This window comes from Macrobrachium rosenbergii, chromosome 26 (assembly GCF_040412425.1).
Source record: "Macrobrachium rosenbergii isolate ZJJX-2024 chromosome 26, ASM4041242v1, whole genome shotgun sequence".
Taxonomy (NCBI): domain Eukaryota; kingdom Metazoa; phylum Arthropoda; class Malacostraca; order Decapoda; family Palaemonidae; genus Macrobrachium; species Macrobrachium rosenbergii.
Genome location: NC_089766.1, coordinates 13,470,914 through 13,484,191, shown reverse-complemented (window position 1 = coordinate 13,484,191; position 13,278 = coordinate 13,470,914). Strand labels below are relative to the sequence as shown.

Here is a 13,278-nt window from a genome sequence, read left to right as displayed (position 1 = left end):
AAACTTAAGTTAAAAGGAATGAGTTTATATGGATAACAGTTGCAAGTTCACTACAACCCTGATAAGCAAAAGATGCCTTATTCTGTGTATAAAATATCCCTGTCACACCAACCTGTTTCATGTTTCATTAAGAAAAGAATGGTCTCATTCTCCAGACTATATCTCTACCTCTGCACACCACACCATCATTTACAGTAATCTGTAATGTGACTAAATAGCATCAACAGTTCATCACTTTCCCTGATCACCTTTGTGATAGCTTCCATTGTCTTGTGCCAACATCTTTCATGATCTGATCCTTCCTACTACCATTCTGTTAAAATTTTTCAACATTTCTAATATATCTACATGTGTCTATTTCTTCTGTTAAAACAATTATTGTGTGGATGTGTGTAGAGGGATCGACACTTGTCCATTTCCCTTTACGGTACTTATTTGTGAGTTGACTAAAAAGGATGGTGTGGAATTCTCCCCCTCAACCCAGCCAAAACATTAAAAAATTTCCTTATCACAGCCTTGGAAGAAATACAACCAGATCTCCAGCTGTGGCAGGAACCAGGCCATCTGACATGTTCTCTAGTTCAACAAGCTCCGGAGGTTCTCTTCAGGGATGCATCAACACATGGTTAGGGAGCACATCTTCATCAGCAAGTGATGAGATCCTGGTTGGTGGAACTCAGGGAGCAGCTTTCCAACTCTCAGGAATAAAAGGTAGTGTTCCAGTCATTCACTATGTTAGTAAAGGGCCAGGTTGTTGGAGATATGGCTGGCAACTCCACAATAATCTATTTCAGCAACTAACAAAGATAAAGATCCAAATCTCCACTATCTAGAGGTGATCTCAATGTGGGCAGCAGTCAACAGAGTTGAGGGAAGCAACTTCCTCTGAATTTAGATAACTGTGTAACTCTTTGACATCTATGGGGTATGATTCAAGTGGGTCAGTTTGCAGTGAGCCTGAACCACAAGTATTATGCAAGGCTGCTGGATCCAGAAGCCTGAAAGTTAGATGCCATAATTCAAAGTTGGACATCCTAGATATGTATGCCATCTTCTCCATTCAGTCAATCATGCAAGTGTCAAAGAAGATCAGGGCCTTCTACAACATCAAGCTGACACTGACTGCTATATACTATGGACCAAACAGGACTGATTTATGGACTCTTAGTACACCACCCCATGATCTTGCCAACCTGGGTAAGACATTTGAAACAGACTCATTTCCAAAAGTTCCATAACAACCCAAGAACACAGTGCCTTCATGTCTAGAGTTACTGAGTGAAGCCTCAGAGGTTGCTGCTGCTGCAGCCATTACCTATTTTTTTTTTTTTTTTTGTTTGATCTTTAGCCCTCAACCCATACCAGGCAGAGTAGAACATATTTCTCAATTGATGTAGGGAAAGGGACATCAATTCACTCAACAACTCTACTCCTGTGATTACTGACCTCTTCATCCACTGCATCTTCAAATGATGATGGTAGTGTGTGCAATGAAATGCTACAAATCAGCCCGCTTACAAGTGCTGGAACTTCAGTGCATTGAAATGACTGTATCTAGGGACCTCAGAAGACTCTTTCACTACTTTGAAAAAGGGCTTCCTTGTACAACAATCCTGCCACCCAAGTGAGACCTCTCCTTAGTCCTCTGAAATTTCCAAGTTCTCCCAAAGATACATCTTATGGAGGTTAGTATTCTAACAAAATTCCAGTAGGCTTTCAACCTGTTCCCTACTGAGCTTAGTCTTTTTAGCTATGGATTTGGGATGAAACAAACATAATTTTTTAAAATTGGACATTAACTTACTCAATAAAACCCCAATACTTTAACCAAATTGCCACCTTCAAATATATGGCTCTTTTGCATCTGGATCAGACTACAGTATACAGTATATAAAAATCGATTCAGTTCATAAAGACAGCTCTGAGGGGAACTGTGCAAGTCCATACCTACCAGACCCCAACTGATTTTTTCCTTGCATCTTCCATAGTTGAATAAGCTGTCTGGGAGTTTGCAATGCAAAATCAGACTATTACAGTAATGGGTTAGTACTGAAAAACTTAGATTAATGGTTTTTCCCATTCTTATACCATACAACTGAAAGCTAAGGAGAATTCTGCTAGAGACTGACACACTGTATTTCATATATATAACACGTATGCTTCTACTACAGTAAAGGTATTTCTGCTACATGTTTTAGCTTTCTACTTAAAAATAAAAGCTGCATATTGTATATCTTACAAAAAATAAGGACAGTAATAAACTACTGGCAGTCCCCGGGTTACGACAGGTCCGGCTTACGACGTTCCGAGGTTACGACACTTTTCAAATATATTCATCAGAAATTATTTCCCGTTTTCCATGCATGTTCCAGGGTTACGACGCCGATCCGACGGAAGAAATATGGCTACAAAATGGCAAAACAATAAAAATTTGGAGGTTTCTTTGATGAAAAACTCAATACAAATGCAGTTTACATCGTTTTCAATACACCCCAAACATTAACAGTAAGGTTTTCTTAGGATTTTTGACAATTTTCAACGATTTTTCGGCTTACAACCGGGGACTGTCTGTAATACTAAACTGACATAATAATAAGTGAAAAATATTGCTGGAAGACATTTCAATATATTACAGTATGCTAAAAAGAACAAGGAGAAAAATCTGGAAATTCTAAATAACTTATCATAAGTCAATCAAATAAAACAAAACTCTCCAACATAAAGAACTATGGTGAATTAGATTACTATGCTACAGTATACAGTATTAAACATGCATAAAGACATGAAATGAATGTGATCAACAAGTAACTTACCAAATATAAACCAAACAAATAAGAATACACTGATAGAACCTCCAAACTGTAATCTCCTATGCCATGGAACTGATGCATTAGATGCATCTACCTCATCTTCTCTTGCTCGACGTCTAACTTCCAAACTCAAAAGGCTTTTTATAACTCCAAACGTACCTTCAAATAAGCAAGATAAAAAAGTTATTATTATCTTACTTCCCCTTGGCAGCGAAGATTGTAAAAGTAACTACTTATACAATCTTAGCTGCCAAGGTACCTAAGGAAATAAACAACAGCATTCAGGAACCACATATCTCTGTCAAGACTAAGCAATATGCCCCCAACAATGTCCCTTCTTCCACAAAAGTTACTTTACCATCATGTAACCAGTTATGAAGCCCACCTTTAGTCAAATTGCACAATATCCAGGAAAAATCTTTATTATAGCTGTCATGGAGTAGTGTTCTAATCAAATAAGTGTCTCATGAGAATCATTTTTGTGAGAACTGGTAATAAAGTGAGCATAAATGAGCATACCTAACAGAGATGTCTGACAATAAAAGGCAGTTTCTGTCTAACAATATTTATCTCAATTTACTGCCTTATATGATTTCTTAATAGTGCATCAAGACCCTGAGAGATAAGTGTTGTAATCATAATTTTTTTCAAATGAAAGAATGCAATTATTCTATTATAATTATAATTGTTACTTGACAACAGGGATCTGCATCACAGAGCTCTAAAATACAGTAAACTTCTTATTCAAATATCTTGCACGTTTCTAGAATTCTGAAGTTAATTAACTGATGCTATAGCTTATTACAAATCACGCTCAGGAAGCAAGAGCTCCTGCAATCAGTCCCTGTGATAGTTGTTATATGAAGAAACCGTATGTTCATCACAAGTACTTATTCCACAAATATTAATATGGGTTAGGAAAGTTTTCCAATTGATACGGTATTTTTGTCAATTAATCTCCTCTCTTATGGAACTGTAGGAAGTATTCAAATCATTACAATAAGGTAGAGGCAATAATCAAATACACTGCATTCAAATGAAAGTAGCTCCAAGCAGTCTTGTGCTCACTTCCTCCATATAGTTTTCTCAAAAGAATACTACAGTATTATCCATTTTATATAAAAACTCATGTAACATCTGAAGACAGCATCAAATAAATACGGTAATGAGAAGATAAGTATACATTCGTAATCAAACTGAACTCACCCCCAACAACAAGATATATTGGAATATACTCCTCAGCTGGGCAATCATTCATCTTCAGGGAACCAATGACAATCATAACGATAGGGATAATTATCGTTACCCCAAGCATCACAGTACATCCAACTGAAAATAGATAAAAAATTACCCTTAGGGAATCAATGCTTCCAATGTATCCTTTTTACTTATAGAAAACTTCCACAGCACAACAGTTAAGGGTTTAATATACTGATAAATGTCCAATGCAAGTTTGTTACGGTATTCTGATTGGGCTTCTTGCACTTCCTGCCCGTGATAAGTCTTCTACAAAAGAAAACAGGTGCAATCAGTACGGCTTCTTGTTCAGTACGATTAAGTGAATCTTGCCTGTCTACATGAACAAATGAAACCGAGGCCTTAAAAATGTTTTTAAAATAATAATATTTGCCAAAATATGAACAAATTTTTAATGCAAGCAGTAGTGGAAGCAAAACTTATATAATTTATTTAACAGCCTTTTACTTATCATTTAAGACAAGTGTCTACTTTATCACCACTTACTTGTTCCTAATAATAGTATAATCAGGTTTTTAACAAAATCGACTATTCCACTGGACGTTCTGTGAACTTCACGTACTCTGCCAAATACAGACTCGTACGTTGGAGGAGGGACTGTCCAAAGAACAGAATTGATTTTCATTAGGTCAGTATTAGCACTGAGTGGCATTAAAATACAGTAAATAGATTTATAAAGAATTCATTTTACAATGCATAACAAAATATTTAAAAAATCCATTGACAAACAATGAAATAAGCACTTTTAAACAGTGCTGAAAATATAAAGGAGCATGTGATCATTACATTTACCATATACTAACTTTCTTCAGCAATGTATGAGAAAAATTTATAATTGCTAAACTGCATATGCTAACAACTTTTCTGGATAATGCAACACTCTCTGTTTCTATTTTTAATAAATCAAGGTATTTGTAAACACTGAAACACAACTATACCATTAAGAGAAAGAACTTCATCGTAGGAAGGCGGAGGTGTACTGGGTGGCATGCTATCCGTCGTCGTGATCTGTGAAGATATATTTAGAAAATATTGTTAGATAACAGTGAAAAATATAATTTAATAATAAAATGATTTTTTTCACATACAAAACCATCTTTAAAGTACAGTATAACGAACTGAATGATTTAAGTACTGTATGGGGTGAATGCAGAGGCAGCGGCGTGGTCGGTGTTTCTAACATCACCATGATATCCCCAGGAGTTGTGGCTGCACTGTTAGTACCATCCACATCCTGCAACCGAAACAATGTCATGATGAATAGCAATACAGCTTATAAGTACATGTAATGCACTACAGATCATAGTATATCTTTGTTAGCCCTGAGCAGAAATTATAAAGAAAAATTTTAAAAAGCTATTTTGCAACACTGGAGAATATTAGCATTTGGAATAAGTACCAACACCAAGAAACTTTCATTTGTGCTCAAAACTGTAAATCTTCTAAAGCAAATTTAATGTTCCATAAAATACATTCTACCATTATGCACAAAACTTATTACATCCAAAACTAATATGCACTTAGTCTCCAAAAGAAATTACAAGCTGCAAAGGAGCAAGGGCCCAAGCCACAACCAGACTGGCTTAATCTAAAACTGAGAAACAACCAAAGAAAGTAATTTATCTACATACATTTTAAAAGAGTTATATTTTCTCAACACTCGTGTCAAAGAACTCACCCTGGTTCTACAGTAGCTACAGCTAAAACTCCACTTTTCTTCCACACACGACTTCTTATTTTAATCTAACAGATTTGAAAAGTAGCTACAGTACCTGTATCTCCTTCGTACAAATTAATCTCTATTCATTTAACAGCTACAATGCTACTTTCAGCTTTTCAACTGCTCTCCACAACGTATTTTATCACGTTTTTACATTATTCATCGAGCCAGTACCCTAGTCTTAAATATCTAGCCATGTGTGTCTTCTGACTAAACTAGTCGTAAGTTTTTCACATCGTGTTCTCCCGTGGTCAGCAATACCCCAATTTGCCTTGGGCTAGTCATCAGAGATCACACTCTCCTGGGGCCTTTCATCCACCTCTGGCAAGTTTATCAAACAGAATGGTCCCCCAGTCCCAGTCAGCCTTTCAATAGTCAGGGGATACTAAGAATCTTCAAATGGACAAAAGAAAAACAGTAAAGAACTACTGAAGAATGTAAACTGAAAAAATATCAGGAAGCATAGCTAAAAAAAAAAATGGACAGCAAACACAGAAATTAAGTTTAGCATAAGATCCTCTGGATATGGGATTACTGTATAGCAATATGGCAGAAGTGTACCCTGTGCAGTAAGATTTGGGGGGGAATATTCATAGTGGTGGATCAGAAATGTGCCAATGCCAATTAACCAAAAACAAGAGAGAGAGAGAGAGAGAGAGAGAGAGAGAGAGAGAGAGAGAGAGAGAGAGAGAGAGAGAGAGAGAGAGATGAGAAATGGAATAAAGTACAGTGTACATACATGTGGGAAAAATTAAAACAGAATATTGCCACAATAAAAAATATTTAAGAATATCAGACACAAGAGCAAAATGTAATATAGTACAGTAGTATTCATACTAAAAAAATAAAACTATGATTTTAGCACAACAGGAATTTTTATGAATATGAAAGTGAATAAGAAAAGATGAAAAACATGAATCAAAATGTCACAAAAGCCACATCATTATTTGCTGCTGTCAATTATTCCCTTTACGTTCATTCTCTATGACCCCCTCCCACTTGCCTGTCAAATTTCAATCACTTTGCCTCGAATTAATTTCTAACCCTCTTTTAAGAACAATTCATTTAAACTAGACCTATAAGAGTCAAGAATTGTACCTCCGTAGTTAGACTGAACTACCTTACGAAAACATCATCCTTCCTTAATGTTGTCGAGTACTGAACTACAGTATTTCTAACATTGCGGGTACCCCTGTAATATTTGTTTAACATTATTTCTAACATTGCGGATACCCTGTAATGTTTGTTTAACATTATTGATAAGTTACTGTGTGTAACCTGCAGTTACTAACATGACAAGATAGGGACAATTTGGCCCACTAAAACCCCCAAATCACATAAGCTCACGAAAGACACGTTACAAGTGCACAGATGTGCTCCAAGCTTACTCTGACTAGTAATTTCTATATGATTTTGTACATTGGCCATTCTAGTTCAAAATGGGCGAAAGTATATTACAATATATTAGCTACGAGCTTATCATCTGTAAGCTATTATACCGTATTTTACACGCATAAAAATATCTGAAAATGTCTCAGTGTTATGCAGATCTCAGTTTGGCCTAAACCCACACAAAGTAATATAGAGAACACATTCCATATCCACCTAACAGCCTAGGTCAAGTCCTGGCAGGTTAGGTCAGGGGTCAGCTGCACATTACATTGCTTGCACCTTGAGCTGTGTTACTTCGAACTGGCTTAATATGTAGATTTTAATTTTTATTGTTCATTATTCTGAAAATTAACCTAATTTTAATTATTACTCAGTGGCTGTACCGTTTGTACCTCTAATATTACGGGCAGTCCTATGGGTGTAGGGTAGCCTGGCTGCCCCAAAGATTACCTTAGGGCTACACTACCTTGGCGCTGAAATAGCTCCAGTTTTACATTAAAATCCTGCTATTCTACACAAATAATTCTATAAATAAGAAAAACCTTGAAGATATATCTCGTGGGTCTACATTTTGTCAGATAGAGCACCCACTGGAAGCAATCAGCAACTGTCAAAATCTAAGCGGCTATGCGGCGCTCGTATCTTTCCTCTCCACCGTGACAAAATACTTATTAATACACAGGCTACAGCTTACATTTACCAACAAATCAACAATATACATCTACCTGAAGCATACAAGGATCTTCTCTGTCAATATGTCTCATTATAACTATTCTATAACTAAATTAGGATGGGAGTGTACGAAGGCGTGTGCACCTCCTGGATGATACTATACACTACGCGTGAATATGACGCTGTTGATTTGCACAATTTTTCGTCTTTATTGATTACTTTTCTCTTCGATAATATTTAGATTTACCATGAATCAATTTTCCATGTTTAGGTGCGTATCATATATGTATCTGTAATGACTGACTGTAAAAGTCTTCATTAGATATTACTCAATATCACTATTATAAGCGACCAATACAAGCTTCTCTCCGTTGCATAGAAGTAATGTTAGAGAATGAGATCGTGTTCGCCGCCAGGAAGACATTGTTAATAAGGCATTACATCAGATGTACAATACAAAACTGGCATTTTTACAATATTGTTAGGCAACAATTATAACATAACAAATAGGCAGAGGGAAAATCGAATCGTTCCAAGATGAGAGCTGTCTCCTATTAGGAAAAGAACGAGAGTGGTTAAATGTTCAGGGTGTTCTACTGGTACATATACCATTATCTGTATAATAGATAGTCGTGCTGAAAATTGTTGTAAAAAGTATTAATGCAAATATACTTTTTCCCTTTGGAAATGACAGCACAGCTGTTGATTTAAAGTACTGTACGTTTATTACCACAAATTACCCCTGAGCATTCTTCTTTCCAGCTTCTTCAGGAACTTTATTACGAGACTCGCATTAAAATGTACGTTCTATAATAATTATGCTTACAATATATATACTACACCTAATACAGTGTCTTTTTAAGTGACATAGCTCTAGCTGCCGAAGGCCAGTGTGAAAATAACACTATTAAACTGAAATGTACGCCTGCTTACTGTAGATAATTACCCCTTTCGAATAATGAGAGGTAAAAGTCTCACGAGACGTCATCTACATACATTTAGATGAAACTGGTTAGTGACCCAATAATCAATGCTGTCAGGTCTAGACAGTACATTAACCTTTCGTTGACTTATTTTTTGGTTTCATTTGCCTAGTGGTAGGCTTAAAGCACAAAATATGGCTCATTTGATTTAGAAATGGATAGAATGGGCTTTTCAAGAATACATCCCATGGTTGAATATTGAGACGACGCAATCGCTCTTTCTCTTAGTTTTTTTAGCAATTTTTTGCTCAGCCCACTTCGGCTATTGTTCTAGATGATGTTGGTTTCCATGTACAGTTCGTTGACCTTACAGTGTCGAACAGTTTTATTGTCTACGTTGTGATTTTACTTTTTCAGATAATAATAATAATAATAATAATAATAATAATAATAATAATAATAATAATAATAATAATAATAATAATAATAATTTATTGCTTGTATTGTGAATGTTATTTCACAGATAATAATAATCTAACGATTGTGTTGTGAACGTTACCGTACAGGTAATAATAATAATAATAATAATAATAATAATAATAATAATAATAATAATAATAATAATAATTTTTTTGTTCAGTTGATACCGCGCTTAGTTTGATATTTAGTCAGCTATTTTAAAAGTTATTATTATTATTATTATTATTATTATTATTATTATTATTATTATTATTATTATTATTGTTCGTCGATTGTTTACAAATTTACGTGTTCCAAGTGCAATTTGGAATATATCGGTTCCAGTATAAAGAATCTTTCGTTTCGAATCGACTAACACAGAGCTGTCAGTTCACGAACAGCCGTGCGTCCTACTGGTAAGACCTCTACAGTCAACAATACGAGATCACCGTCAAAATTCATGTCACGTAACTGTAAACAGAGAGGACTTTAAGATATTGATCAAGTCCAGCAATGAACAAGAACTTAGAATTTTAGAATCTATATTGATTATATTAAATAAGCCAGCTTTAAACCTTGATGGTAGTTCATTTCCTTTGTACATGATGCAAATATGTTTTATATTATCTTGTCCTAGTTTTTTTTTTAATTCTTTAGTTTTTTCTTTTAATCTTTCGACCTTTTTTGTATCTGTAATTGTAATATTGTATATACTTTTACCATATCCATATCTTTTGCTCATTTCAGCTGGTTTTTCGAAAATGGTACCAGATAAATAAAAAGTTAAAAATATGCTTTGAATGTTCTCCATTCTGAAATTCATTATTATTATTATTATTATTATTATTATTATTATTATTATTATTATCTCAGATAAAGTATTTCCCCTGACTGGAGGATGGCTCCAAAGAAATAACAAAGCAATAGTCACTGCCGCATTCATAATATTACCACCGAATCACGGATGAACCTCCAGTGCATAAAACTCCATTAATATTACCTGCTTCATACATCTACGAGGAAGGCTCATTAACAGTATGTCAAAGAACCCTACGCACACTGCGTCACTCATATATACTCTCTCAAGCAGCCTATCGTCTCCCATTCTTTACAAAGGGCCAAACCATCTCTTTGTATTTCACTTTTTCACAACTTCAGCTCTTGTTAAGCCACATATGCTGTGAAAAAAGCTCATCTCAATCGTCGCAACTTTTATGTTAATTTCATAGAACATCTACATTTCCGATCACTTTTTAGTTTTCTGTAAAAGAAAACTATTGTGCCGGCTTTGTCAGTCCGTCCGCACTTTTCCGTCCGCCCTCAGATCTTAAAAACTACTGAAGTTAGAGGGCTGCAAATTGGTATGTTGATCACCCAACGACCAATCATCAAACATACCAAATTCCAGCCCTCTAGCCTCAGTAGTTTTTATTTTATTTAAGGTTAAAATTAGCCCAAATCGTGCTTCTGTCAACTATATAGGATAGGCCACCACAGGGCCGTGGTTAAAGTTTCATGGGTCGCGGCTCATACACCATTATACCGAGACCACTGAAAGATAATCTATTTTCAGTGGCTTTGATTATAGCTGTACAGAAAACTCGATTGCGCCGAAGAAACTTCGGTGCATTTTTCACTTGTTTTTTTTTAATTCTGCAACTTTGCACCTACAGTACATCTATTGCCCTTCCTTTAGAAGTTGGGTCATTCCATTCAGAAAGATGTCATTATTACTTCCTGTTAGAACTGCCACTCCTGGTAGGCAGCCGGCATTTTTATGGTACCTGTAATAATTACCAAATGACCTCCTCTCTCTCTCTCTCTTTACTTATAGTTTTAATGAACGGTAAACGTGTGACAGTTCTTTTTTGTTCTTGTCATGACAGTTCTCTGTCCTTGTTAGTATGTCAAAGAGGCTCTCTCTCTCTCTCTCTCTCTCTCTCTCTCCGAATATCTTACCGGATTTTTATGAGTTGTTCTTCCTTCTGTCTCTCCTATAACGGATGGGGTGGGAGTGTAAACCCTTAAAAAAGTCGTAAATCATTTTATTATTCCAAGAACCAAACGCTAAAGAGATATTCACCGTTAATTCTTGTTCTGTGAGGCCTGTTCTCATTTACAAGGCCACGAGAGAGAGAGAGAGAGAGAGAGAGAGAGAGAGAGAGAGAGAGAGAGAGAGAGAGAGAGAGAGAGAGAGAGGAGATTTAATTAAAATATTTAGACTTCATTGAAAACAGATGGCTAGCAGATTAGGGTAAAAGATGGTTGAATCTTCTGCCAAAAAAAAAAAGAGATTTGGAGAGACGATTGATTTTAGGCTACGCATGAATTAGAGATCTGGAATTTTCTACGGCTTTCTGTTCCGTTACCTTTCTTTGGCTCTGCGTAACTTTTAGTCCTAGAAAATACTGTAGACCTATATCTGTTTTATTCCTGTTTTCATCCTTATTAACAACTCTCTTTCTTTTCATCATCATTTTGAGCAGATGAAAATAATATTGTTTAGTATGAGTATGGACTGTGACAGCTGTAAAAGATGCAAATGCAGTCAAATTCACACTGGGAAATGTTATCTCTAACATTCTTTTATTTTTTTGCAGTACAAACTAAGAAAACGGTTCGGCGTGGATGTCACAGAACTATAAAAACATCTAATTAACGACACTAACAATCTCGATAACCATGTTTGGTGTTTGGAAACAAATGCAAAAATTAGGCCGCACTTATTTTCCCGCAAACTTGCGAGCAGTTGGCTGACCAAAATCTTCTTCCCACGTGAATTCTAATGAGGCCCATTCACGCCTTGGCTTCGACGTCTTGTAGCCTGCTCATCAACCAGGCAACTCGTGTTGTAAAACAGCGTCGGTTACTGTGTTCCTCCTCGCAGCTGGTGAACTTCCGGTCATGAAATCAGCTGCACATTTTTCTTTTTCGATTTTCTCTCTCTCTCCCCTCACATCTCCGTGGGCGGGGTCGCCGACCTCCGGGGTTTAAGTCTGAATGTGTGTTCTTCGGGAGTAACGGAAAAAACGGGAATCACTTGACTGGAGGCGCCAATCGATGGCAAACTCACGCAAATAATCGGTTTTCTCACGGTGGGGTGAATGTATGCAAGGCCGACGTTGATGTTCTCCGTTTTATCTTTATCTGCTTGTACCTTCTGTTCTTGGTTGTATGCATTTGTTTACATTTGTCGTACTGTATTAGAGGCGTTCCGTCCCGAGTGACTGACAGCTAATTGTTATGGTACCCTAAATGTAGCGGAGAGGGAAAATGTATGCCTTCTCTTGTTTTTGGTGTTCTGACCATGGAATTCAAAATTGATTTTCAATACATCTTTCTGTTTATATTACTGATGATGAACAGATCATCTTTCATTTGCTATAGCAATACTGTTTGAAACATAAGCATCATACTATAAGCAACGCAAATTTATCACCCGGTCATTATTATTATTATTATTATTATTATTATTATTATTATTATTATTATTATTATTATTATTATTATTATTATTATTATTATTATTATTATTATAAAAAGAACGGAGGAGGACTTTTTATAATAATCATTTGCAAGAAGAGAATATTATATAAAAGAAGACAATTTTAACCGAAGAAATTGCCAAATGTGCCGAGCAGCATGAACAGCAGATTACAATTGGTTTCCGTGATGACAGTTGAGAATGTTTACCGTCAGCTAAAAAAAAATAAATAAAGCAGACTGCAGACACTGATATGCAAGTACACAAACTCATACTAGTCTCAAACCAAAATAAACAAGAGGAACTATCCCTTAGTCCTACCAAAACTTGTAACAAACACGGACAATCTAGTACAAGCGTCATTTTCTCCCAGTGGCGACGTAGAGGAGAATAAGGTCGAATACAGATACACCAAAACAGCTTCAGACTGCCGGAGTAGGACTTGAAGGAGGAGTCAGAGTGTGAATTATCGTTCCCCTCGGAGTACACGCGCACTCGAGGGACCGTCAACCATGAATGGTCTGCCTTAGCACTCTGACTCTGAGACGCTGTGAATTCATG

The 13,278-nt window shown here is 36.0% G+C and overlaps 1 protein-coding gene across 3 annotated transcripts in view; it reads right to left on the bottom strand.

The window, feature by feature from the left end:
* LOC136853061 (transmembrane protein 272-like) overlaps positions 1-13,278 on the bottom strand; it is a 37,135-nt gene that overhangs the window by 20,551 nt on the left and 3,306 nt on the right. For 2 of the 3 annotated variants that reach the window (XM_067128304.1, XM_067128302.1), the window contains exons 1-6: positions 7,905-8,031; positions 5,203-5,301; positions 5,006-5,075; positions 4,554-4,664; positions 4,017-4,139; positions 2,814-2,969 (exon numbers count right to left, since the gene is read on the bottom strand). In XM_067128304.1, the coding sequence (XP_066984405.1) occupies positions 2,814-2,969; positions 4,017-4,139; positions 4,554-4,664; positions 5,006-5,075; positions 5,203-5,301; positions 7,905-7,943 (598 nt within the window). In that variant the 5' untranslated portion in view covers positions 7,944-8,031. Of the gene's footprint in view, positions 1-2,813; positions 2,970-4,016; positions 4,140-4,553; positions 4,665-5,005; positions 5,076-5,202; positions 5,302-7,904; positions 8,032-13,278 lie in introns of those variants that run through there. The other variant, XM_067128303.1, reaches the window with a different exon arrangement.